Source organism: Desmodus rotundus, chromosome 1, assembly GCF_022682495.2.
Source record: "Desmodus rotundus isolate HL8 chromosome 1, HLdesRot8A.1, whole genome shotgun sequence".
NCBI lineage: Eukaryota > Metazoa > Chordata > Mammalia > Chiroptera > Phyllostomidae > Desmodus > Desmodus rotundus.
The window spans coordinates 55,128,049-55,153,965 of NC_071387.1; the positions used below are offsets into that span (position 1 = coordinate 55,128,049).

At 37.8% G+C, this 25,917-nt stretch overlaps 1 protein-coding gene across 1 annotated transcript in view; it reads left to right on the forward strand.

The window, feature by feature from the left end:
• The window catches only part of KDM4C (lysine demethylase 4C), a 366,544-nt gene that overhangs the window by 77,680 nt on the left and 262,947 nt on the right, over positions 1–25,917 (forward strand). The window contains exon 6 of the mRNA XM_024558285.3: positions 11,783–11,832. Within this exon, the coding sequence (XP_024414053.2) occupies positions 11,783–11,832 (50 nt within the window). The remainder of the gene's footprint in view (positions 1–11,782; positions 11,833–25,917) is intronic.

Here is a 25,917-nt window from a genome sequence, read left to right on the forward strand (position 1 = left end):
TATTAATTAATTTGAGCTTTTAGTATTAGAGGAGTTTAGATGAGGTCTCTGCTTTCCTATGAAGAAATGCGATTTTTTCCTCTTGTACTGGAAACAGGATTATGTTGTCTCCTAACGATTGCTTAGAAGAAAATATTCTGGTTAGGAATAAGGCTGATTTTAGAATCTTGTGTTTTTGGGAAGGAATACCACTGTTTGTGAGAATAATGATGCCAGTTTCCAAAATATTCCTTTCTCCCAGCATGTATATTTTTCGGTATTTAATTACTCTATTGGTTAGTAATCATATAGTCTCCATTATGTGCACTAAGGGTAGATTTATAATACCACTATTATCTTTAACCATGACCATCATTTATAATGACAAAGTAGTAAAACAGCAGTGAGTATGACAGCTAATCTACATTCCATTTTCTAAGATAACTACTTTAGGAAACTAGTGATACAAATGACTGTAAGGAAATTTCCCAGTCGATTTATGAAAGATTATATTAGATCAGCATAAATGCTTTTGAGGTAAACTCTATCATCATTAAAATTCATTTTAGTAATCATCATAATATATTGGAAGTGAGCTTTGAAAGTAGGTAAAAACAATACAAATTCATATAAATATTGGGAGGCAGGGACTGTTTGTGGCAGAACTTAGACATGAGGGGCCGTCATTCAGGGCTCTAGTCCTTATTTTGCTGCTAATGTTTGACTTCGAGCAAATAACTATCCTTTTGGGGATTCCAGCTTCCTCACCTACAGAATAAGAAGGTTAATCAGTATAATCTCCACTCATAGGAATATTTTTAAGTATATTTTATTGATTATGCTATTACAGTTGTCCTATTTTTTCCTCCCCTTTATTCCCTTTCGCTTTGCACCCCCCGCTTCCACCAGCATTCCCCGCCCTCCAGTTCATGTCTATGGATTTTACATACAAGTTCTTTGGCTTCTCCAGTTCCCATGCTTTTCTTAGCCTCCCCCTGTTTATTTTGAACCTACCATTCATGCTTCTTATTCCCTGTACCTTTCCCCCCCATTCTCCCCACTCCCCCTCCCCAGTGATAACCCTCCATGTGATCTCCATTTCAGTGATTCTCTTTATGTTCTAGTTGTTTGATTAGTTTTTTTTTGTTTTTTCTTTTAAGGTTCAATTGTTGATAGTTGTGAGTTTATTGTCATTTTTGATCATCTTCTTTTTCTTAGATAAATCCCTTTAAGATTTCATATAATAAGGGCTTGGTGATGACGAACTCCTTTAACTTGACCTCATCTGGGGAGCACTTTATCTGCCCTTCCATTCTAAATGATAGCTTTGCTGGATAGAGTGTTCTTGAATGTAGGTCATTGCCTTTCATGACTTCAAATACTTCTTTCCAGCCCCTTTTTGCCTGCAAGTTTGAGAAATCAGCTGATAGTCTTACGGGAACTCTATTGTGGGTAACTGCCTCCTTTTCTTTTGCTGCTTTTAAGATTCTCTCCTTATCTTTAATATTGAGTAATGTAATTATGATGTGCCTTCATTGGGTCCAACTTCTTTGGGACTTCCTGAGCTTCCTGGACTTACTGGAAGTCTATTTCCTTGGCCAGATTGGGGAAGTTCTCCTTCATTATTTGTTCAAGTAAGTTTTTAGTTTCTTGCTCTTGTTCTTCTCCTTGTGGCACCCCTATGATTTGGATGTTGGAACATTTAAAGTTATTCAGGAGGTTCCTAAGCTTCTCCTCATTTGTTTGAATTCTTGTTTCTTCATTCTGTTCTGGTTGAATGTTTATTTCTTCCTTCTCTTCCAAATTGTTGGTTTGAGTTCCAGTTTCCTTCCCTTCACTGTTGGTTTCCTGTACGTTCCTCTTTATTTCACTTTGCACAGCCTTTACTTTTTCCTCTATTTTGTGACCATACTCAGCCATTTCCGTGAGCATCCTGATTACCAGTGTTTTGAACTGTGCACCTGATAGGTTGTCTGTCTCTTCATTGCTTAGTTCTATTTTTGAAGATTTGATTTGTTCTTTCATTAGGGCTATATATATATATATATATATATATATATATATATATATATATATTGGTCTCGAATAGCTGTTATGTTTTACGGGACAGAACCTTAGGTATTTGCCAGGGTGGGGCAACCCATATTTGTGTGTTGTGGTGCTGTATGTGGGGGAGGGGTCTGAGAGGGACCAATGCCACTTGCTCAGCTCTCGGCATGATTTCAATCGCTTTCCCTGCTACTCAGAAGCAAATTGGGCCCTTCTAGTACTGATCTTGGGTGGGTGGGCTCTCCAACAATCTCTCCTGTGAGGCTGGGAGTTTCTCCTGCTGCCTCAACCCCCACAAGCTTTTAGCCTCAGAGGTTTTGAGTCTTTATTTCCCTGTGCTGGAAACCTGGGTTGCGCAGTTTGTCTCGCTCTCAGTTGTTCTTCCCAGTTATCTGCATGCATATACGGTAGTACCAGTCTGCCAGCTGAGGCATTGCCATGAGTCCTCTCCTCCCCAGCTGCCTGTCTCCACCTTCTGCCTGTCTAAATGAATGTTTCTTCTTTGACTCCTTGGTTATAAGACTTCCATACAGTTCAATTTTCTGGCAGTTCTTGTCATTTTTTGATTTTAAATATGCTGTTGTCCTTCTTTTGGTTGCGCAAGGAGGCAGAGTGTATCTACCTATGCCCCTCAGTTATTCACTGAAACTGTTCTTGTTAGGATATTTTTTTTCTCACTGTAGTTTCCTCACTGATGACTGTCTATCAATATGGCTGCTAGAGTTTCTCTTTTTCATCTAAGTGTTCTGCCTGGAGGTGGGCCATAGATAGCATAAAGTTGGGCCTAAGCTCCAGCTGAATTCCTTCACTTAGAGCTTTTTATCTGGTGTTCTTAATAGGGCCTCAGCTCAAGCGCTTCATTGTCTAGGTCATACTTACATATGCCCAGCTTGTAGGAGAAGGACTGATGATGCCTCAGTGACAACAGCCTTACAAATGCATTCATTGTAATTGTAGCCTTGGTTGCTTGGGAAGTCTACTCTGACATCAGGTTTGTGGGGCAGAGGTGTCTTGGATCATGCTCCAGAAAGAACACCTGTTACAAAAGCAGGACTGGGCAGAAGGGGAAGCTAGAGTGCAGTGGAGCCCTGTGCAGACCCCATAGGTGGCTCTGCTGTCAGGGCCCTAATGAATTCTTCCAGATTGAGGCAAGAGGGCGAGGCCTTTGTACTCGTATCATTCACTGCATATGGGACACCAGTCCGTCCCTTTCCAGAGGCCAGGATCTTGGGGTAGGGAATACGACTTTGGGTTAGTGTGGGGTGAGGCAAGGAGCAGTCTCCCCTTGATGAAGGCAGTGAGGGGGAGGGCCTTGTCTGAAAGGGGTGCCTGGGCCTCCACCACAGCACACCCTACAGTCACACTCTTCTTTCTCACGTTCATCTGTTTTTAAGACCTGAAAAGGAAGTAAGCAATGTTCTATTTTCCACAGTTAACTAATGAGACTTTATAATCTAAATAAAATATTAATGCATAAACTTTAATAAATTCATAAATATTAAGCCTTGTTAACATCAGTACTGTGAAAATGATAACATGATCATGCATATAAAATCCATAGTTGTTCAGCCTTCTTTTTGATACAATTAGGAATATACCTTGATTAAAAACTATATTGTAAATTATCCACTTCAGAAATACTGAGTTTTGTGAAATATAGGTATGATACTATTGATTCGTGAAGTTTTTTGTGGAAGAACCAAAAAAACCACAGTGGTTTAATGGTTTTGTTCTTTGTGTCTGAATTTTATTTAAAATGCCATTGTCTTTTGCTTGGTGCATATTATAATTTTAGTTTCAAAGGCTAGTGATTTCATTTTTCATTTGTGTTTTAAAAATGAGTAAAGGTAAGAAGGATAGCTGGGAGAAGTGTTCTGTATGAATATTGGAACTTTGGTCTGCTATCAGGTATAAAACATTTTCTTCTTAAAGTTCGGTCACCCTCCAGAAATTGCAGAAATTATCGTAAAGGGTGGGCCAATAGCTTGTCACTTCCTTCCTGTTGGCATCTTTGTGGTGATTGATTAGGAAACACGAACATCTTGGAATTTGGAGTAAGATAGGTCTGGGGTTGGGTGTCACCTATGTTACCACCTTGTGTAAATAAATTAATTCCTCTAAGCCTTGGTTTCCTCATCAGTAAAATGGAGGTGTTGGTAGCAGAACTTTTAGTACAGGATCTTATCATAAGTTCTGACATATCGTAAGGGCTCAATAAATGGAAGCTGTGATGAGCTCTAATCATAATGATTGGTCAGTTATTCTTTTCACTGAGCTTTCAACCCTTTAGTAACTATAGAAAGCAAGTCATATGTGCGAGCTCATGCCAGTAAAAAAAGGGGAGGGTCAGTTTAGAGTTTTCAGCTGTCAGAAAACTCTCTGGACAATTGAGCCTAATTATTTAGGGGAGATGACTATGAGCAAAACAACAAGAGGAATAAGAAATTCAAACTAAGGAGGAAAGGGTTATCTCACACTCAGCCTCAGGGGAAGGAAATAGAGGACAGCCTTGTTTTAGGATTGACCTGCCTGAGTATGGCATGGACCTGGAAGGGGTTCTCCCCTCTGTGCCCTGGGCTGGATTAGCCCTGGATGTCACAGGGTAGATGAAAGCTGGGCCAGCAGGAAACACCAGCAGCACCTGTAAGTGAAACTGACAGAGGGAGTCACTTTTGTTGGCACAATGACAGAGGTATGGGCAGTGAGTGGAGCTGGGAACATTGGTTTCTGAACACATTAGTGGTAGCCCCAGGGTCCCCAAATGAAATTAGGGAGACTTTGGGGGAGTGATCTGAGCAATAGGAGTTACCCTTTGAGAAGTGCTGTTAAACACTTCTAATGGACTGAGCATATCTTGGAAAGAGAAAGACTAGTTCATAGAGAAAACCTGAATCAGAGAAATGGATCTAGTACATTTTGAAAAATAGTTTTACCTACTGGCAGTTTGAAATGTCTGTCTTGTAATTATTCAAGATAGCGTTTATATTACAACCACCAGGATTTCATCATTTTAGGTCCATTCTTTGAGCAAAGCACCCAAAAACATGCTTGGAGGGATTATTCTGTTTTCTTTGGCCTTCAAATTAGATCTTTATTTTAATTCATAAAAGCTCTGGTTTTAAATAAAACATCACCTTATAAATACCTAATTAGTGATAGATCATTAGTGATTCATAGTTTCTTAATGATGTAGCAGAACTGTTTTCAATATTCATCTTTTATATGAAACAAAAAATGTCTTAAAGGTTAAATGAACAATGAATAATTGCAGCAAACGGGTTTATACTTGAAGGCATACAATGATAGACATCTTATTTGGTGATTTTCAAAGGATACAAAAAGTGTAAGACATATTCATATCTTCAAAGAATAAAGAATTAGCTCCGTGACTGAGCAATGGTGGCACTTAATGGAGTGCCTGACTGTGAACTAGGCACTCACTGTACAAGGTAGGGTAAAAAGGGTGATTTATGTGAACATTTCTGGATTGTAGTAGGTGTTTTCTCCCTTACAGAACTCAGTGCCTATCCAGACAAAAGTTATTTAGGCATAGCAGCTAGTTATGGAAAGTAGTAGATGATAAATACTACATGAAAAATATAACAGAAGGGTTCTGGGTGGAAGAAGAGGAATGAGATTGCAGAGATTTATCATGTTCAAAGAAAGCTTCAAGGGGGATGTGGAATCTGGGCAGCACTTGGGAGGTTGGGATTTGAAGCAGAATGGAGGGGCCTGTTTGAGGTGAGGAGTGAGGTCAAAGCCTGTGTGAGTGGTAGAATAATTCATAGTCTAGCCTACTGAGAGCATACTGTTGATATTTAAGGCTGGGCCTAATTGGGGGTGGGGTGAGGTCTTGAAAGCCAGGCAGTAAGGAATAAAGTTTTTTATGTTCTGATAGTGATATGAGGACTGTAGCTGCCTAGGGAGATAGAGGCAGAGAGTTTACTTACGATTGTAGTCAGCTGGGGGCAGATCAAGATTGAAATTGAGGTGCTGCTGCCAAGAGATGGATAGAAGATTTTGAGGCTATAGAGTAGATGGGGCTTGCAATTAGCAATGGGAGCAGAGAGGATGAGAAATAAAGAGGTGACTCTGGTAGTTCCAGTTTGGAAGGCTAGGGGAAAATGGATTGTGAACTGAAATGGAAATCCTAGGAGAGATAATCAACTTAAAGGGGGAAATATGAATTTGATCTTGTGTATATAGAAACTTTTGAAATGATAGAATACTGTTATAGAAACATCTAGGAAGATGTCAGGGCCATAGAAGTACTACTTCTCTGACTTGAGGTCACGGTCTGTAACACAAGACAGGACCTCTTCCTATAGGCCCTTCAACTTGTTGCCTCTACTTAGTCACCAGTTCTTCCTGCTGGACAGATTTTCAATAGGGAGCAAAGTGACAGGATCTGATTGGGCTACATGGACTGATGAGGACAAAGTTTGAGGCAGGGTTGACTAATTAAGAGGCAACAGTAGTAATTTGTGTGATAGAGAATGGTGCCCTGGACCAAGGTGGTGGCAGTGGGGATAGAGAAATGTCTTGAACAAATGAAAAGTAGAAAATGTAAAACTTGGGGGTTGATTAGATAAGGGGAATGTAACCACCACTCCCACATTTCTGGGCAGTTAGTTGGGTGGGGAATTCGAGGAGAAGCAGATCTGACAGCATGATGATGGAGGATTAAGCTTTGGACAAATTGTTTGAGGGCTGCCAAATGAACTTGTTCAATTGCTGTTGGTTTTAGAGATTCAGAGCTCAGGAGAAGTGTGAAGTGGAGCATGTGGGTGATTTTGAAGCCTTGAGTGAAGGTAATTCCCTCAGGGAAGAAGGTGGAGGTACGAAAACATGGAATCGGGGAACATTATTGTTAGGTGTGGCAAGAGTAGAAGGTAGAAAACCTCTGGAGATGAGTTGGATCATGAAACTCAAGGGAAGTGAGCATTTTAAGAAACTATTAAAAAATTCCACCCTGCTGATGTGGCTCAGTGGATTGAGTGCTGGCCTGTCAACCAAGGGGTCATTGGTTCAGTTCCCAGTCAGAGCACATGCGTTGGTTGTAGGCCAGGTCCCTAGTAGGGGGGGCTCAAGAGGCAACCGCACATTGATGTCTCCCTCTCTTTCTCCTTCCCTTCCCCTCTCTCTAAAAATAAATTTAAAAAATTCCAGATAGAAAAATGTTAGATATAGACCAAAAAAAAAAAAAGTGACAACCTTTGTCTGAGCAGCTATATTGAGAGTGATGAAAATAGGATCCACATTGCACTGGACTCCAGTGTGAATGGTAGTAAAAAGTGTGGCAAGCATTGGAAGTAAGTAGTGTGTATAAGGGTAGGAAAAGTAAGCAGATGAGCCCTGGCTGGTGTGGCTCAGTGGACTGAGCGCTGGCCTGGGAACCTATTTTATTTACAGGGTGGGGCAAAAGTAGGTTTACAGTTTGTATGGAAATAATACAGTAATTAATAAATAATAATACAAGAATAAACTGTGTTTTGTGGACTCACAGCTGTAAACCTACTTTTGCCCCACCATGTATTTAGGCAAAAGAACTAATGTCTAAATGCTGTTGACAGTGTCAGAGGGATTGGCAGGCAGGCAGTATTTTTATGCTATAATTTCAAAAAGATTATTGAGAATTGCTTAGTGTTTCCATGAAGTAGTGTGTCAAATAGACATACCAGTATTAACTATGTAGTATGGATAACATCCAAGATAACAAAATCTTGGATATTATCAGAGCAGCACGATTTCAGACTTTTTGAAAACATGCTAGTGATTTTGGTTTTTTTTGGCTTTTACACCCTATGACTTGCTCTTACTCAGAGCCTTCTGTTTCAACTGTGGTCTGATAGTGGCTTATACCAATTTTTTAAAAAAGTTTTTTAGATGAAAAATGTTAACATTCGTATGAAGTTGGAACCATTTGCTAGTTGACTTTCACTTATTACTCATTTTTTTCTTTTTATTAAAAATTAGATGATGTTTTTCAGTGCTGACCACAACATTCATAGGGACTACATTGTTAGGGCAATTATAATGGAAAATTAGATTCCCCCAACCCATGCCATTTAAGTGGAAATTAAATACCTCAAAACCTGCCCATCTACCTTGAGCACACTTTGTCCTTCACAGCCTGCTGATACATTGTAGGAATGTGTACGATACAGGGGGAGTAAAGAAAAGGCAAGGCAAAATGGGGAGACCAAAAAATGTGGGGTCCTGGGAGATGTTTAAATCTTGGGAGGGAGAAAGTTTTGATTGAAATAGACGTTTGAAGAGCAGGAAGTTGAGACTGGCAGTGGTTGATCCTGAGTTATGCCAGGCTGACTCTATAGATAGTCTGCAAATTGGCTTATATCATTACCTACCCTTTCTCTCCATTTCCCACTTTCATGATTTGTTCCTTCTTTCTGTATCCTGCCTCACCTTTATATCTTCTATTCTGGTTTAGCCGGAACAAAATTCATCATCTGAGAACAAAAGTCAGCAAACAGTAACTGAGCATCTGCTCAGCTGGTGCTGTGTTTCAGGAGATTGACATGACCCTTGCCCAAGGGAGCTTGGTAGGAGAGCAGGAAGGCAGAAAAGGCAAGCAAACAAACAAACAAATGAATAAATTCTGAGTGCCATGGTGGAAGCCTATGTTCTGTGTGGTTGGTCAGCAAGAGGGAATGGGAAGCTCTCCCTGGGGGACTTTGGCTGAGTTTGGAAAAAGGAGTGGGTGTTTTTGTGAACTGGACATGGGTGATAAGGGTGTGCAAGGTCTGGAAATAGGGGATGGAAAGGATCAGAGGTGTGAAACAACAAGGGCAATGTCTAAACCAGGGAAGGGAAGAGGAGCTGCCCCTGGAAGTCATTTTCTCCCAGTATGCTTCATTGAGTGAATGCGGTGTGGCTTTCAGTTTGAGGATTTGGTTCTCCTCAGGAAATTTTGCATGTCTTCCTGTGTTAAGGGGCTGTGGTTGGAAGGAAGTTTTTATCCTCTGATGATTTCTGACACTATAGAACTATAGCAATCGTTAGTTAATCATAAAATTTTTATTAATAATCACTTATGGTCTTAAAATGAAGTGGATTTTTTCAGAAAGTTTTAAAGTTCATTAATCCTCTCATGAAAAATCTGCACAATCATAACAGTCACTACAGAACCTTTACTTCTTTAGGTCCGCACCAAGCTTGGTCTTTGCAGTCCCCCTGGGTTTCTTTGTTCTGTTCTTGTGGTCCTTTTGCTGTTTTGTTGAGGTTTTTCTTCTTATACAGGCCATGTCTTGCAAGTCTATGTTTGGGTTCATTTTTCTTTTCTTTTTCTTTTTAAAGACATTTATTCATTTATTCATTTTGTTCATTTATTTTTATAGATTCATTTATTCATTTATTTTTAGAGAAAGGGAAGGGAGGGAGAGAAAAAGGGAGGGAAACATTTATGTGAGAGAGAAACATCAGTTGGTTGCCTCTTACATGTGCCCTGATTGGGGACTGAACCAACACCCAAGCATGTGACTGGGAGTTGATCCGGCGACCTTTCCCTTTGTGGGACAGAGCCCATCCAACTGAGCCACACCAGTCAGGGCTGGATTCATTTTTCTTTGCATGATCCAAGGAATTATACATCATGCCAAAGTCATTGTCTTGCCACCACCAGAATGGGTTCTGAATCCATATATAAAAAGATGACATCCGTTGTGGTCTTGTACATTTTGGCTAGTTTTTTGCTGATTTTTTGCCTTGGGTACTGTTGCATTCCCAGGGTGAAGGACATCAATGACCATTTGTTTTTGTTGAAGTAGTTGGTTGGTCCAGATAGGTACTGTGTTGTTCATGATGGTGGTTGATCTTCAGGCAGCCAGGGAGGAAAAGGGCTGGATCTTTTATAGAATGTGAAAATAGACTGAGACATTGTCCAAACTTGTAGAAGAAAATAATCACCTGGCTCTAATAGGAACAGCTGTACCTGGGAGATACTGTACTTGCAGAAAATAATTTAGGAGAGAGGCCAATAAAAGGGCTACCTGGGAGGAGAGGTATGATGGGTTGATTCAAATCCTAGAAAGAGTAAATGGAAGATCTAAGTTGGAGTAGAGAAGCCGAGCCTTACCTTCTCCCCTTCCTTCTGCAGATGAACAGACTTATTTTTTCTGTGAACAGAACTTCAGATTAACACGCTTTAACTTTGGTGCTGTTTTTTCAGAAATGTGTATCAGGATATATAAATATCTCCATCCACATCTGACCCTTTGAGGGCAGGCATATGCCCTTTACATGTGTGTATGCATGTGTGTATGCATGTTATTAGGGAGGTGACCCTCTTGTCTGGGGCATATATAGGGCATATATAGGACATTTTTCTTTTCTGGGTATAAGTGATTATATTAATCAGGGGTTAAAAACTAGTAAGAAGTGACCATAAATATACATTGGGTGATTGTCATTTAGTTATGCTAAAATTTTATCTTCCCAATTCAGTTGGAATAATTTCATTAATAGTGCCTTAAGGAATAGGATATATGGTTGAATTTTCTTTCAGAGAATTGCCTAGTTACGTTGTATCCAATTAAGTTTTGCATATGTTATCAGTAGCATTAAATGCAGCCAAGTGTGGTGTTAAGTAAAATTAGAAAAGTTATTTTAGTTAAAAAGTAACTTGAACTTAAAAGTAACTTGATCTAATAAATGTAGCAAATGTAGGTCTTAAGAATAACATATTTTTACTTAAAACACCAAATGATCATTTAACTTTGTTTTTAGTATCCTTAATTTTCCTCATTAAACTACCTGTAAAATTTAATATTTGTGTAGCATATCATGAAATTATTGTTTTAAAATTTGTTAGTAAGTTTACAGTAAGTAGGTTCACGTATTTAACTTTTGGAAACATCTTGTACTAGAAATGAGTTATTTCTCTTGAAAAAATATTTTTTTCTATAATCAAGACTTTAAAAGTCACATAATCATGAAATAAATAGTAGCTGGGTTTTTTTTTATGGCTGGTGATTTTATTTCAAACCTATTTGAAAGGTATAAGAGAAAGGTTTGATTAAAAATACAAATGTTGCTATAAAATTTTGTGTTCTATTCTGCTTGTCAGTAAAAACATTTTAAAAGGTTAAAAAACACCCAGCAACCCAGTTTTTCTTAAAAACAAAGGCCAACTAACCAAGCACAAAACTAAAACATGACCAAAAATAAAAAATAGCCCTGGATTTCTCAGGTGCCGTGAATGTTGTTAGAGAGGTTCTAGTTTCTGTGCTGCGGCTAGCTGCCTCCTGGGCTAAACATTTTCCTGCTCTTGTGCCTTTGTTCCTTAATCTTTAAAATGTGGTTGGTATGGTGAGCTGGGGCATTAAAATGAGTGATTTATGAGTTCATTTTACTTCTGTCCAGTGTTTAAGGGGTATGACTCTGTGATTGGTTTTCTAATCTCAGTTCATTTAAGTGGAGTTTCACGTAGAATTTTTTTTTAAAGATTTTATTCATTTTTAGAGGGGAAAGGAGGGAGAAAGTGAGAGAAACATCAATGTGTGGTTGCTCTCTTGTGCTCCCCTCACTGGAGACCTGGCCTGCAACACAGGCATGATTTCCTGATTGGGAATCAAACCAGTGACCCTTTGGCTTGAGTGCTGGCACTCAATCCATCGAGCCACACCAGCTGGGCCGGTGTAGAATTTTTTTATATGATATTATTTAGGATAATGTTCTTAGGATACTACCTGAATAGTTATAAACATAAAATTTTTATTTATGTTTACAATTTTAGGTATGCAATACCCCCGGAACATGGGAAACGACTTGAAAGACTAGCTCAAGGTAAACCTATTTTCTGTATTTCTTATCTAGATAGGTTCTTTGTTTTTGAGATATTTTTACAGTGTAGAATGTCAATGTGCTACTTTCATTATTTTCAAGTTACTGGCTACTGAATGTTTCTCTAATTGAGTATTTTACATTGTTTTCATGTTAGTATATGCATAGTTTTCCTGGTTGCATAGTCTTCATAGTTATTTTAATTGGCTGCTTAGTATTTCATCAAGTGGTTGCACTTAACCTATTTTGGTTATTTCCAATATTTTTCTCTTTTATATAATATATTAACTTCGTTGCATCAATAATATTTTTCCTTTTCTTAAGTTACATCCTTGAGATAAATTCCAAAGAGTACTGACGCTGCATCTCAAGGTGCAGGCGTTTCATGAATGTTTTTATGTTGTAAGATCGTTTCACTAAAGGGTGGCTTCTGACTTCCAGTTCTTGTTGGCTCCCTTGGCCTGGGACTGCCCTTATAGAAATATGAAGATGAATGTGCCCAGGTTACTGGAGGAGCATGAGAATGTATGTCTTCTTAGACTGGCCAAATTGAACATTGTTTACTTGAACTTGAATTATTATTTTTTGGCTTTGTCCATCATTATTTTTGGGAATTCTGTTGATGGTTTTACTTGTGTCCAGTTGTGACAGTATTTTTCTTCTTCTTCTCTGTCTTAAAGATATACTGGGCAACCTTGCCTCATCTTCTTATACAAGGAAGAAGAATCAGATTTACCTCTTGCCAACTTCATCCCCTGATTTACTAATCACCCTCAGCAAGGAAGAAGTAGGCTGATAGTGACTTATTTTCAGGGGAAAGAAAAGTTTTATTGAGCAACAGCTAAGGATAAGATGTTCTGCTTTTATTCAGGATTGATTCCTCAGTGAGTATTGCCCTTCTAGTCAGGTGTAATCTGTTTCATTGGTATGTTAGGTTTGCCTTCTAGTAGGAAAGGAATTTTGTCCCTGTTTTATGGAAGCCTTTTTAAAAAAAAAAAAAATAACGAAATGGGCATACTGAGAAACTCTATTCTTTGACTTGAGAGTTCTGAATAGGAATTTTTAATAACATTTAAAAGTTACTTTCCTCCAAATCATATTGATAGAAAAGTTTTAGAAGGAATAGTTATGTATCACATTTGTAAGAAGCATTAGTGTAATTTTGGCAGGTAATAAGTATAAAGCCTTAGTGTTTTTATAATGTGATACATTATAGTAATAATAGCAGTGTAACTGGAATCTTGAACTTTTGGGGGGACTATTTTCATGAATATTAAGGTAGGTGAATCCTTGTTCTGGATGATAGATCAAAGCACAGTTTAGCAAATGATTACCATAAGCTTAAATACACAAGCAGTGAACTTTATGCTAAATCTATGTGCTTAACTATCTTCTCTGTAATAATTACTTCATTTTCTATTTGCTTCAGTACCAGAGAACTTTTAAAACGGAGTCAGTGTAAACTTCACAGTATGGAGTCACAGTAAAATTTCAGTGGGAATGTGTTCTGTAACCACTTTGATATAATCTGTCTGAGAGTAACATTCCAGGGAAATAGGTGCCATTTCTTTAATCAGTAAGAAGTTAATAAATTTGAAGGATGAACAAGAACTTTAAACTCAAGTGCATGTTTATTCAAAACTGTTTTGCAGCATTACTTTGAGAAATGACATAGGAAAAAGACCCTGTAAGATAGTGGAGGATTTTCATCCACTGACCAGATGCCAGCCCAATTAATTGAATTCTGCTAAATAATTAAAATGATAAAATAACACAGTAAATATGATGGAGCATTGTAGGATGTCTAGGTCAAGGCAGCACTTGATACATAAAGTGAAAAGCGGCCTTGGGTATTTTCCATTATCTTGTCTCCACATTATAATTATCACACTTGCCTTTTATGCATGAATGCTTTCATCTTTGGTTCCTGTTGAAATCTTGATTGACTGTGGCACCTACAAATATTTTATCTGAAAGACATTAGGCCTGTGTCTAATAAAGCCAGGAGTTTGATTTTGCTCTTCAGTGGCTTTCTCATTTATACAGGGTTTTTTCCCCACTATTATGTAGACATAAATATAATAAAAAATCTCCAGTGAATTGTTGCAATTTTTATACTTGTTATGTTCGGCTATAATGCCGTTGCATTCTTTCTAATTTTTGGTTTGATACAATTGAATGGAAAGTATAAAGGAGAATAGAGGTATAATGTTAAATCATAAATGACAGTTTCGAAGATTTTCAGTTTTCAGAATGTCTAAATCTCATCCATTTTAGAAATAAAACAATATTTTTGCTCTTCTATTAAGTTAAGCAAAATACAGCTTGAAGACGATTGGGAATGGCTAAACACTTGTGAAGGACTATATTCCATTGTTTTTTTTTATTATGAATACAATGCCTATATTTAATAAAAATTAAAGATGACTTACTTTTGTCAAAATTTTGGTTACTGGGGAAAAATATGTGAGTTAGGACTTTGTGCAGCTGATTCTAGAAGTGTGAATGATCAGCGGGAATCTTGTTTGAAATGACAGGGTGGTAGAAGTGAATAAATTGATTCTTTTAGGTCCTTATGTTCACTTGTAACAAGTGTTTTAGTTTTGACTTATTAAAAAAGCAACATTCAGCAAAAAGAAACAGAAGTATCATTACGAAGGCTTATTTTAGTTCATTTTTTTAAAAGTTATCTTTGAGGTATGTATGTGTATGTTTAAATGACTATTAATCTTAAGTTTAAGCCTAAGCAGCAGATTCTTAGCCTGATGTGCAGAGATCCCTATTCCAGGAGGTGGACCAGTATCTGTGGTAGGATTGAGGCAGGCTGTGGATTCTCTGAAATTATATTTGAAATAGGGCATATATGTGCATTTCTGGCATGCTGTCATGAAATCTTAAAAGGGTTTGTTCCAAAAGAGATGCTGTCAAGAGATTAGAAAGTAGTAATAAATATGCCATTTTCAATTCTATGAATAGATTCTCTGAATTGACTTGTTTTCATACCTCTATCTCAGAATTTGGAGAATGTACTTTCATAAGCTTTGAAATTGGCAAATACACTGTTTTCTTAAGCATTCATTTAGCTGATGGTCTGAAAATATTCTATTAAAATGTCTTGTTTTGAAAGGCTAATAAATAAAATACCTGTGATTATAAGCAGCCAATTTTAAGGGACCCCTTAAGCCATAAAAAAATGAAGAAGTCCAGTGATATATCTTCTCCTTCGTGCCAAATTCATGCTTTAGGCATGGAGATCAATGTATGGTGTGCCAGGGTATGCTTGTTTTCATTTTACTATCAATCAAGTTGCATTAAGGATGGTGAGACAATCCTTAAACTTAATTTCTTCATAATTTGGTGTTAGATATCACTGTCTATGATTAAACTTTTGAATGTTTTATAGCCAGCCATGTTTCTATCCTAGTAGGATTTTAGACATTAAACAGTAATATATAATATACACTAAGTTAGCGTAATTCAAATGTAGGATGAAATAAAATTCTGAAAAGTTGTAGTAGAGAATGGGGAGGAAGAATTCAGAAAGGGAATGCCAGCTAACAGGGAGGAATTACCATGTAGGGAAATTAAGAATTCTTTGATTCTGCAGGATGGAAGCAAGGCCAGGGAAATCCTGGCTAGTTTGACTATGATTTGTTTGAGCCCGAAGTGCATAGCCTGGAGATTCCTGGATGGATGACCTGTGTATGTATGGTCCGTCTGTTCTGTCAAGGGGGAAAAGTGGGAACTGAAACAAAGTGATCTCAGGATGCAGTTTAAAACCATATGTAATGGCCCGTATACCTGTTAAATTGAGCGGAAATGACCCACCAGCTTGAAATGGGAAAAAGTCACCCATTACACAATGCACGGCATTCAAGAGGAAAAAAATAAAGTAATTGTGTAGGAGAAGCACCATCTTTCTTGATACCATCCATGATCAGTATGGAGTTCTCCTGGTTGTCCTTTTGGAGAGCTCCATGGAACTGTATCTCTACCAGTAGAGATGCTGATGGGTTGTGGAACACTTGGAGCTGAGTGCAGCCTGCAATGGGGTAATTTTCTATCTATTCCTGAGTCATTAATTACTCCACGAACAGTAGGAAGCAAGGAGAGGCCAACTGGCACTTAAACACCTAATGTTATTCTCTTATGTATGAATGTGGGTAAAAATGACCAGGTTTCTCTCCATGTAATGTATGTAGCTCATTGGTTTATTCCATTAGTAAGCTTTTACATGTAAATGCTATCTAAAAGCATTTCTCACAGCAGCAATCCTTCCATGTCCTTTCTCTGTGTTTTTTTTTTTTTCTTACCGTTCGTTTGTATGGTTGCTATACAAATGGTCACATGAATATTGCAAAAACCATTTAAAAATTCTATCAAAGCATATTTGGGTAAATTTTAATTATATTCAAATGAAATTATCTTGAACTCTATTGCTACTGTGGACATACATTCTACATGTCTGATTTCTCCATCTTTTGTCCCTCCTTTTTCCTTTCTCTTCTTCCTTTCTTTCCTAACTGATTAATAACTGATGCAACATCTGCAGGCTATTGTTTGTATACCCATAAAGACTGTTACTAAGCTTTGATTAATAAATCTCTTTCCAAGGCTGAAGCTTTGGTAATTTAATAGCCATTGCATGTGTTTGTGTTTGTCATATGGGGTTTGGATTTTAAAAGAATTTCATAATTAGTAATAGCTTATATATTAGAAAATGTAAACCAGTTGACAATTTGGAAAAATTTTTATCTGACAGGAAGAGCACACTATTTTTAGATCATATTTGTTCTATTTCTAGCACAACTTAAAAATGTAATGATATATATATATGAATATGAATATATATGATCAGATTGAGGTAAAATGCACTTCTAGTAAAAGTTACCGCCATTGAATATGCAAAGTCTGTCCAGAAGGTATCCAGCCATGCAATATGAAAAATGGAGATATTTCTTGAAGAAGATACAAGATACAAGAAACATTGTACATAGGACAATGATGCCTCAGTTCCCCTCAGAGTAGGCACCTTGGGACCTTACACAGTTCTCCCAATCTCCATCAGCTGCTCCATTGTATTTTCCTGAATCTCATCAGTGATCTGAAATCTCTTCTCTTTTAAAGGTGATTTTAGTTTTGGGAAAAGCCAGAAGTTGCAGGGTGCCAAATCTGTGCTGTAGCGGGGCTGAGTCACCTGGATGATTTGATACTGGGCCAAAAACTGTGCATGAGAGACATGATGCATGAGTGGGTGCACCGTTGTGATGAAGCTGCCAATTACCAGTTGCCCATAGCTGTGGCCTTCTGAATCATCTGAATAGTTTCCATGGAGGAATGTTCAAACTTAACAAAAAATTGAATGCAGATTTTTTGCTCTATTCACTCAGTCATTTCGAATGCAGTGGCACACAGTACACATGCTCACTCAGCTGTGTCTACTGCCCCCCACTGACTAGGTCAGTGAAGTTGTCATTGTTCACACACGTGCATTCCAGTCCACTCTCCTTGGCTTCCAGGTTACATCAATGTCGTGCAAAGTATTCTTGTTATATTAATGATGGCTGGACTTTTTCTGGATGACCTTGTACTGTTTACTGAGTTTTAACAAATCTATAAAGTGGTGTCAATACCACCATTATTGATCTATAGAGCAGTATCCCAATGAAGTTCTCTTGTGCCCTTTGCATTAATCCCTTTGTCCAGTCACTGGCAACCACTAATCTGATTTCTCTTCCTAGAATGTCATAAAAGTGGTATTATATAATAGGATCTCAACTATACTTTTGGATCTCATTCTTTCACTAAGAGTAATACTTCTTACATATGGTCACTTTTGTCTTGAATGCAGGGCATCCTGGGATGTGTCTTGGTCTTTGACAGGGCTTGTGTGATTCTATACTTTCCCATGTTACACAGCTCCCAGCAGTACTGTGGCAGTCTTAGCAAACGTGGTTGTGGGATGCCTTTAAGGTTTCAGGGTTCTATTGGGATCTTTGGAGTACATAATCTTTGGTATGCTAGACTTCATCCCTTCAACATATTTTTTGGATTGGGAGAATGGTTCCAAAGACCACCTTTGCTTGCTTACCACTGTATAATATCTTACAAAAAGAAAAAGTATAGTAATGACTTTATTTTGTTTGGGTTGATGGCCAGCAGTGTTCCATTTTTGCAGTTAATATTACCAAACTATAGACCAAAAAAATTGAGTTACTGAGTAGCCTATTGTAACTCCGTATTATTGCTTTCCCCCTTCTTTGGGATGCTCTAACTACAAGAGTTAGTTCTTCTTGAAATAAGTGTTTAAACTATTTTATTCCATGCATCCTATGTAGTATTATAGTTCTAATTTTTTATTGTTTATTTAAAATGGAATGTATATATTCTTACTATTTAATAATTTTGTAGAAATGTTGTTTTTTCCCCAAACTTGTCTTACAGTTTTTTCACCCCCAAATTAGATACAATTTTATTGGGAGCTCATTGGTCTACCTGTCATAGAAACTAATGTGTTACTAGTAGAGAGGAGTTGGTATGGGAGGAAGAAGTTGTAGTGTAGTTGTCCCTGCTTGTCTCCATAGTTTGGAATGTGAAATAACTGATGTTTTTCTCTGTTCGGACTTTTTAGGGGTTTTTTTTTTCGGACTTTTTAGTTTTATAGAATTGTTACTTGACATCCATTTGGGAGCAATTTGGGACCCAGAGTAAAATTTAATATTTACTTTTAAAGCAGCAGAGTTAAAGAAAACATTGAAGAATCTACAGATGAATACAAAGTAAAACATGAAGCATTATAATTTAACCCTAGTTGTGCTTGACTGTTAGAACTCTTTTGTGGGGGAGAAGTTTGTTACTTGTGACCAGCACTGCTTGCTAGGTTTGGGTCCTAAGGCCTAAAGTAATAAGATGGTTTTTAAGACTTAGTAACCATTGACTTTTTATGGCAACTCCCCAGTTGGCTTTGTAGGTCTACTGGGACAGAGATCCACCTTCTCTACTAACAGGCTGCCAAGATGGTAGAAAACAAAGATTTCTTGAACTGATGTGATGACTAGAGTCAATATGGTGGAAGTGAGTAATAGAGATAATAATAATGGCCACTATTTCTTGAATGTTAGTATGTGTAAACTAAGTTTTTGTAACTGAGGTAAAATTTATGTAACATAAAATAACCATTTTGAAGTGTACAATTCAGTAACATTTAGTATATTAATATTGTGTAGCCACCACCTCTATCTAGTTCCAGGAGATTTTCATCACCCTAAAAGGAAACCCTGTATCTATGAATCAGTCACTCTATTCCCACCCCTCCAAACCCTGGCAGCTTTTGTCTGCCTTCTTTTTAGGTATTTACCTATTCTGGATATTTCATATATCTGAAATCATATAATATGTGAGTGGCTCTTTTCATGCAGCATGTTTTTTAGGTCATAGCTTGTATCATTACTTGAATCTTTTTATTGATGAGTAATATTTTGTTGTATGGTTATACTACACTTGATCATCAGTGTATCAGTGGATGGACATTTAAGTGGTTTCTACCCTTTGACTATGGATGCATTTTTTTGTGCATTATCTGATTGGATTGCCATGAGGATCATGTAAGGACAGCCACTATGGCACATAGTAGGGAGGGTTCTCAAAAAATTAAAAATAGAACTATCATGTAATCCAGCAGTTCTACTTCTGGATTTATATCTGAGGGAAATGAAATCACTGTCTTTAAGAGATATCTGCACCTCCATGTCCATGTCCATTGCAGCATTACTTATAATAGCCAAGACAGGGAAACAACTTAAGTGTCCATTGATAGGTGAATGGATAAAGTAGATGTGTTATAGGAATACAGTGGAATATTATTCAGCCATGAGAAAGAAGGAAATCCTACTATTTCCTTCAACATGGATGAAACTTGAGAGCATTATGCTAAGTGAAATAAATCAGAGAAAAACAAATACTATGTGACTTATATGTGGAATCTAAAAAAAACTGAATTTATAGATAACAGAGAAAAGATTGGTGGTTGCTAGAGGCAAGAGGTAGGAGAAGTGGGTAAAGGTGGTGAAAAGGTATAAACTTTCAGTTATGAGATGAATATAAGTTACAAGGATGTACTGTACAGCATGGTGACTATAGTTAATAATACTATATTGGAAGTCGCTAAGAAAGTAGATTTTAAAACTTCTTATCACATATAAAAATATTGTAAATGAGGTGATGAATGCTACTGAACATTACTGTGCTAATCATTTAAGAGTGTATGTGTGTAATATGTGTGTGTGTGTGTGTATAAAATCATTATGCTGTATACCTTGAACTTATACAATGCTATATGTCAATAAAACTGGAAAAAAGAGAACCCATTTAGAAAGATAACAATAACATCCTCATTGTCTGGATGGGGAAATTGAGAAACTGAGAGATTATGGGACTAATCAAAGCTATGTGAATGTTAATTGTGGTTTGAATCCATGTCTCTACAAGGCTGAATTCCAAGTTCTTTTTTTTAAAAAATTATATTTTATTGATTATGCTATTACAGTTGTTCCAACTTCCCCCCCCCCCCATTGTCCTGGTCCACCCAGCACCCCTTATTCCTTCAGGCAATCCCCACACCATTGTTCATGTCCATAGGTCATGCGTATAAGTTCTTTGGCTACTGCATTTCCTATACTGTACCTTACATTCCCATGGTTATTCTGTAACAACCTGTTTGTACTTCTTAATCCCCTCATCTCTTCACCCATTCCCCCACAACTCCTCTCATCTGGCAACCATCAAAATGCTCTCTGTGTCCATGAACCTTTCTCCTTTCTTCTTGTTTGCTTAGTTTGTTTTTGAGATTCCATTGTTGGTAGATTTGTATTTATTGCCATTTTTTTCATAGCTTTGATCTTCTTTTTCTTAAATAAGTCCCTTTAACACTTCATATAATAATAGGTGATGATGAACTCCTTTAGGTTTTTCTTGTCTGGGAAGCTCTTTATCTGGCCTTTGATTCTAAATGACAGATTTGCTGGGTAGAGCAAACTTGGCTGTCGGTCCTCACTTTTCATGACTTTGAATATTTCTTTCCACTTCCTTCTAGCCTGCAAAGTTTCCTTTGAAAACTCAGCTGACAGTCTTATGGGAACCCCCCTGTAGATAACTAACTTCTTTTTTCTTGCTGATTTTAAGATTCTCTCTTTATCATTAAACTTTGGCTTTTTAACTATAGTGTGTCTTGGAGTGGGCCTCTTTGCATTCATCTTGTTTGGGACTCTCTGTGCTTCCTGGACTTGCATGTCTATTTCCTTGACCAAATTGGAGAAGTTTTCTTTCATTATTTTTTAAAATAGATTTCCAGTTTCTTGTTCTTTCTCTTCTTCTGGGACCCCTAACGAAGCAAATGTTGGAATGCTTGAAGTTGTCCCAGAGGCTGCTTATACTATCTTTGGAGGGTTTTTTAATTATTTTTGTTGTTGTTGTTCTGATTGGTTGTTTTTTTGCTTCCTTATGTTTCAAATCATTGATTTGATTCTTGGCTTCATCCACTCTGCTATTGTTTCCCTGTGAATTGTTCTTTATTTCAATTTGTGTACCCCTCATTTCTGACTGTATCTGTTTTTTGCTGTTGAGATCCTCATTAAGTTCCTTGAGCATCCTTATAACTAGTGTTTTGAACTGTACATCTGATAGATTGTTTATCTCCCTGTTGTTTAGTTCTTTTTCTGGGGCTTTGATTTATTCTTTCATTTGGGCCATTTTTCTTTGTCTGCTCCTTTTGTCAGCCTCTCTGTATTTGTTTCTGTGTATTAGGTAGAGCGTTTGTGACTCAGTGTCTTGGTAGAGTGACCTAATGTAGTAGGTGTCTTGTAGGGTCCACTGGCACAGCCTCCCCTATCACGCATGCTGGTTACTTGATGTGCACCCTTTGTGTGGGCTGAGTACACCCTCCTCTTGTAGTTGAGTCTTGATTGCTGTTTGCAGGTCAATGGGAAGGATTTACCCAAGGCCTGTCGGTTGCAAGGACTGGCTGTGACCTCTGACCACCAACCTTATCCCTCTGTGGAGGATCAGCTGTGTAGGGGCAGGGTGGTGGTGTTCCCATGTGGTCTGTAGATGTCCTCTGGTTGTGTAGGCTCTGGGGTTTCCAGGGTGGTGCAGGTCAAGGTCAGCCCCCACTTGTGTTTTGCCTGGGGCCACCCTGCCAGAGCTGTAAAGTAATCTGAGATGGCTGCTACTTGTGCTCAGTTTGGAGATTCCCAGGTGAAGTCAAGCTGTGAGTCTTGGCTAGCCAATGCTAGTGCTGGGCCTGGGGTCACTTAGCAAGAGGTTCAGGAGTGGGGGCTTACTGAGCCCAGTTGTTGCTTGTTTGAGAGGGTTAGGAAGTTGTGAGGCATAAGCCAAAATCAGTCATTCATATGGAAAAGTCACCATTAACATCTTGCGTGGGCCAGTAAGTTTTGTGGGGCAGAGTCTCAGGGATCTCCAGGGTGGGGCAAATGTTAGTCAGGTTCATGGAGTCTCAGATATGGCACTCACCTGTCAGCTCTGTGGCTCTGAGTGGGGAGGGTTCAGAAAAGGGACTATGGCCTCTGCTGACCTTTCTGTCTGAGAGAAAGCTGTTCCCTTGCTCCCACCCTGATGCCAGACACTTCAGTTCCTCCCTGGCCAGTGTGACTTACAAGTTGCTATTAGTGCTCAAGCTGGAGCACAGATGGAGTGAGTCTGAGTGTGTCTGTGTGCTGGTTCTTTCAGGGGAACTCCTAGGGACTCCAGAAGTTTCTTTTACTGAGTCAATTTCTGCTGGTGTTTGCAGCCAAAAGTTGTGGGGACTTTTCTTCCTGGCACTGGAACCCTGGGCTGGGGGGCCTGGTTTGGGGTTGGGACTCCTCACTTCCGAGATCTCCCTTCCAAATTTTTATCTACTACATGTGGATGTGGGATCAGCCTGTTTTGCTTCTCTGCCCCTCCTACCAGTCTCGCTGGATGCTTTTTCTTTAATTTCATAGTTGTCAGACTTCCATTCAACTCGATTTTTGACTCGGTTCTGATGGTTGTTCTATAGTTTATTTGTAATTTTGATATGAATGTGGGAGGACATGAGTCCTGTTTACCTATAACTCCATCTTGACTGGAAGTCCCAATTCTTAACAACTATTCTCTTTGTTTTTTTGACCATGCAGGCAAGATGAAAGTGGCTTCACATAACTCACACGATTTGGTATTTGGTATAAAACTCAGCTCCACTGTTTAATACCAAAAAAGTTGTGTGTTTGTTGAGTGTAATATTGGAGGGAGGAAAGTTGGTACTCAAGCAATCTTGTGTGTTAAGTGCCTATTTATTAGGTGAGATTGTATAAGACTTGTTGAAAGTCCCACAGAATAGTTTGCACAGCACAGTAGGCTACCTGTCAAATGCTTCCACCAAAATATACCCACGGGAGAGGAGAGTGAAAACCCAACCACCTTATAGTACCCATGCAGATTTTGTATCTTGCTCCCCTAGTATGTTTGTTTTTCTGTAAAAATAAACCAAGTGGTTTATCCTGACAGAAGTAGAAAGATGTGTCAGGTTTATCTGTGATACTTCTCCACCTGGCAGTATAACCTAGTGGTCATGGGGCAGGTAAGGTGTCGCAGTGGTATGCTAGCTGCTATTTTCACCACTGGATGATTTCAGGATCAGTGTAGAACTGTGTCCTGATTGGAACTTCTTGATCTTCAAGATCGTGAAAGAGTGGACTATACCGTTTGGTGACCAGCAAATTGGAAAGTCTTATGGAATGTTACAGTAGTATCATTTAAATATGATAACTTTTAGAGAAGATCTCTTCCAAATAAATTATTCAAAACTTATAAAAAGAACATCAAGTAATTAAATGTTTGAATAGAAAAAATAATTTGGAAAGGCATATTTTGAAGAACTTCCAAAAATTTTAACACATACCATGTGTTCTCTTTATGTCATGAATTTTACATATACTCTAATAGTCTTAAGTTGAATTTTTGGTTAAATATTGTCTTTTATATCAGAGCTTTTTTTGTTATTTTTCATACAGTGACTCAGAAGCTATTTTTTTATTTATCATGATGGATACTAACATTTCTTTAGCTCACATAGGTCTGAGTTTTAAAAATATTATATCTAATAATATTATGGTTATATTGGCTTGCATATATATATAGAATAAAATACTTTTCATAGACTGTGGTGTGAGGGTGGGTATAAACTATGTACTCCTGCAGGTCTTTTGAGGCGAAGTTCATTTTGACATACGCTTTGTATATAATTTGTGCTGTTTATGAGGTATTTTCCAGGGTGGTGTAAAATATAATAGCCTGTTAATATAAATTCTGAACCAATGAGAAGTTCTTAATATACTGCAAATTACCTTCCTTCAGTGGTTTTCCAATTTAAATTAACTTATGACCAGTCACCACATTGTTCAGGTCTTGATTACAAATCCATATCAAAAGAAAATTAAATAGAGTCCTCTTTCTTCATTGATTTTAATTTAAAATGTAATTCATTTAGTGTTGCACAAAGTTACAGATTTGAAAACTTTGATAGATCCATTTAAATTGTATTATTAAAATGTTTCCATGGGTTTTGTGCATGGGGATATTCCTGCTGTTCTTTTCTCTGTGATATGCCTCAGGACATTATATTGTGTAGATATGGTCATTAACATTAGCGTGGTACTTTTTCCCCATTCACTGAAGTCTGCATTCTTTCAAAGGGTTGCTTATTTGCCATAATGCTTTATTTTCTTTTTATATATTATTGAATATTAACCGTGAAGAGAGGGCTGCATCAAATGACCAAATGGGGCAAAATCATTCCTTTTATTTCTATTGGTTTTGTAGAAAATGATACCATTTCTCTTGTTTCTGTTGGCATGTACTTTCTTTGGATTTCTGTCTGTTTTTCTTTTTAAAATTCCAGGTGCAGATGCTTAAGCAGAATATACTGCTTTTTGCAGGTGGTTCCTTATACTCTAATGGTTTTTCCTGGCTGTTTGATTTGTTTTCTTGTGATAATCTGTGGCCTCACACACTCGGTGGTGGCATCAAGAAAGGTTTATTTACTTTAAAAATATTTCCGTAAAACCCCACTATTCTAAGAGATAAAGATGGTACGTGATTGCTTAATGAGTGCTGGTAATTCTTTTGTCAAAATGGTCACATTCTTGAGCTGTTTGCATGTAGTGAGCCACAGAGTTAGATAAGGTAACATTTACTTGGCAGTGGAGGAGTTAAATAAAATCTGTGCTTCATCCTACTTTACTCGTAAACATTGCACTCATTTACTCATGATTTCCTGGTGAGTTCTATTTTCCCTCTGAATTCTCTCTCTGTGCTTCTTCTGTCTTTTCCATGTTCCTCTTCTCTTTCCCTTCTACCTTGCCCACTCCCCTCACCATGGTAGTTTCCCCCTCTGAGTGTGGAAGATAAAGAGCAGGGCATCAAGCGTGCTTATTTTCTTCTAGCTTGTGTAACTGAGTTAATGAGTCTGCCTCAGACAGAACTGCAGGACTGAAGCCAGCAATGGAGAAAAACAACTGTGTTTTGATTTGTAATATACTGTAGAAAAAAGGATTGCTGCAGTTTAGCCTTCTCACTTAAAGGCCTTCTCAAAATGCTACTCCCATACAGGTTGGTGAGGCAGGTTTCCAAGTGTTTGGTGCAGGAAATTAGTAGCAGTTACACTGCTTAAAATTAATCAGAAAGAAACAAAGAAAGGTGGGAAACTGCTATATGTCTACTGCCTGGTATTGAGGCTAATGCTCCTTGAACAATCACTTCTAAGAGTCTAAAATGAGAGATTCCTCTACTAAAACACATATTTACCTGTCCTAACCTCCCTTAGTATTTTGTCCATTAATCAGATATTAGGCAGTTAAAATTCAAATTTGTTAGACTTTGAAAATTTTTCAGGTTTAGTAATTTTATGTGTTATGAAAACAATTCTTTGTAGATCTTCTTTATAAAAGTCAACGTTCGGTGATACAAGAATGTATCTGTTAATTGTTAAGAATTCTGACTCTTGCCTTGGCTGGTGTGGCTCAGTAGATTGAGCACCGGCCTGTGAACGGAGAG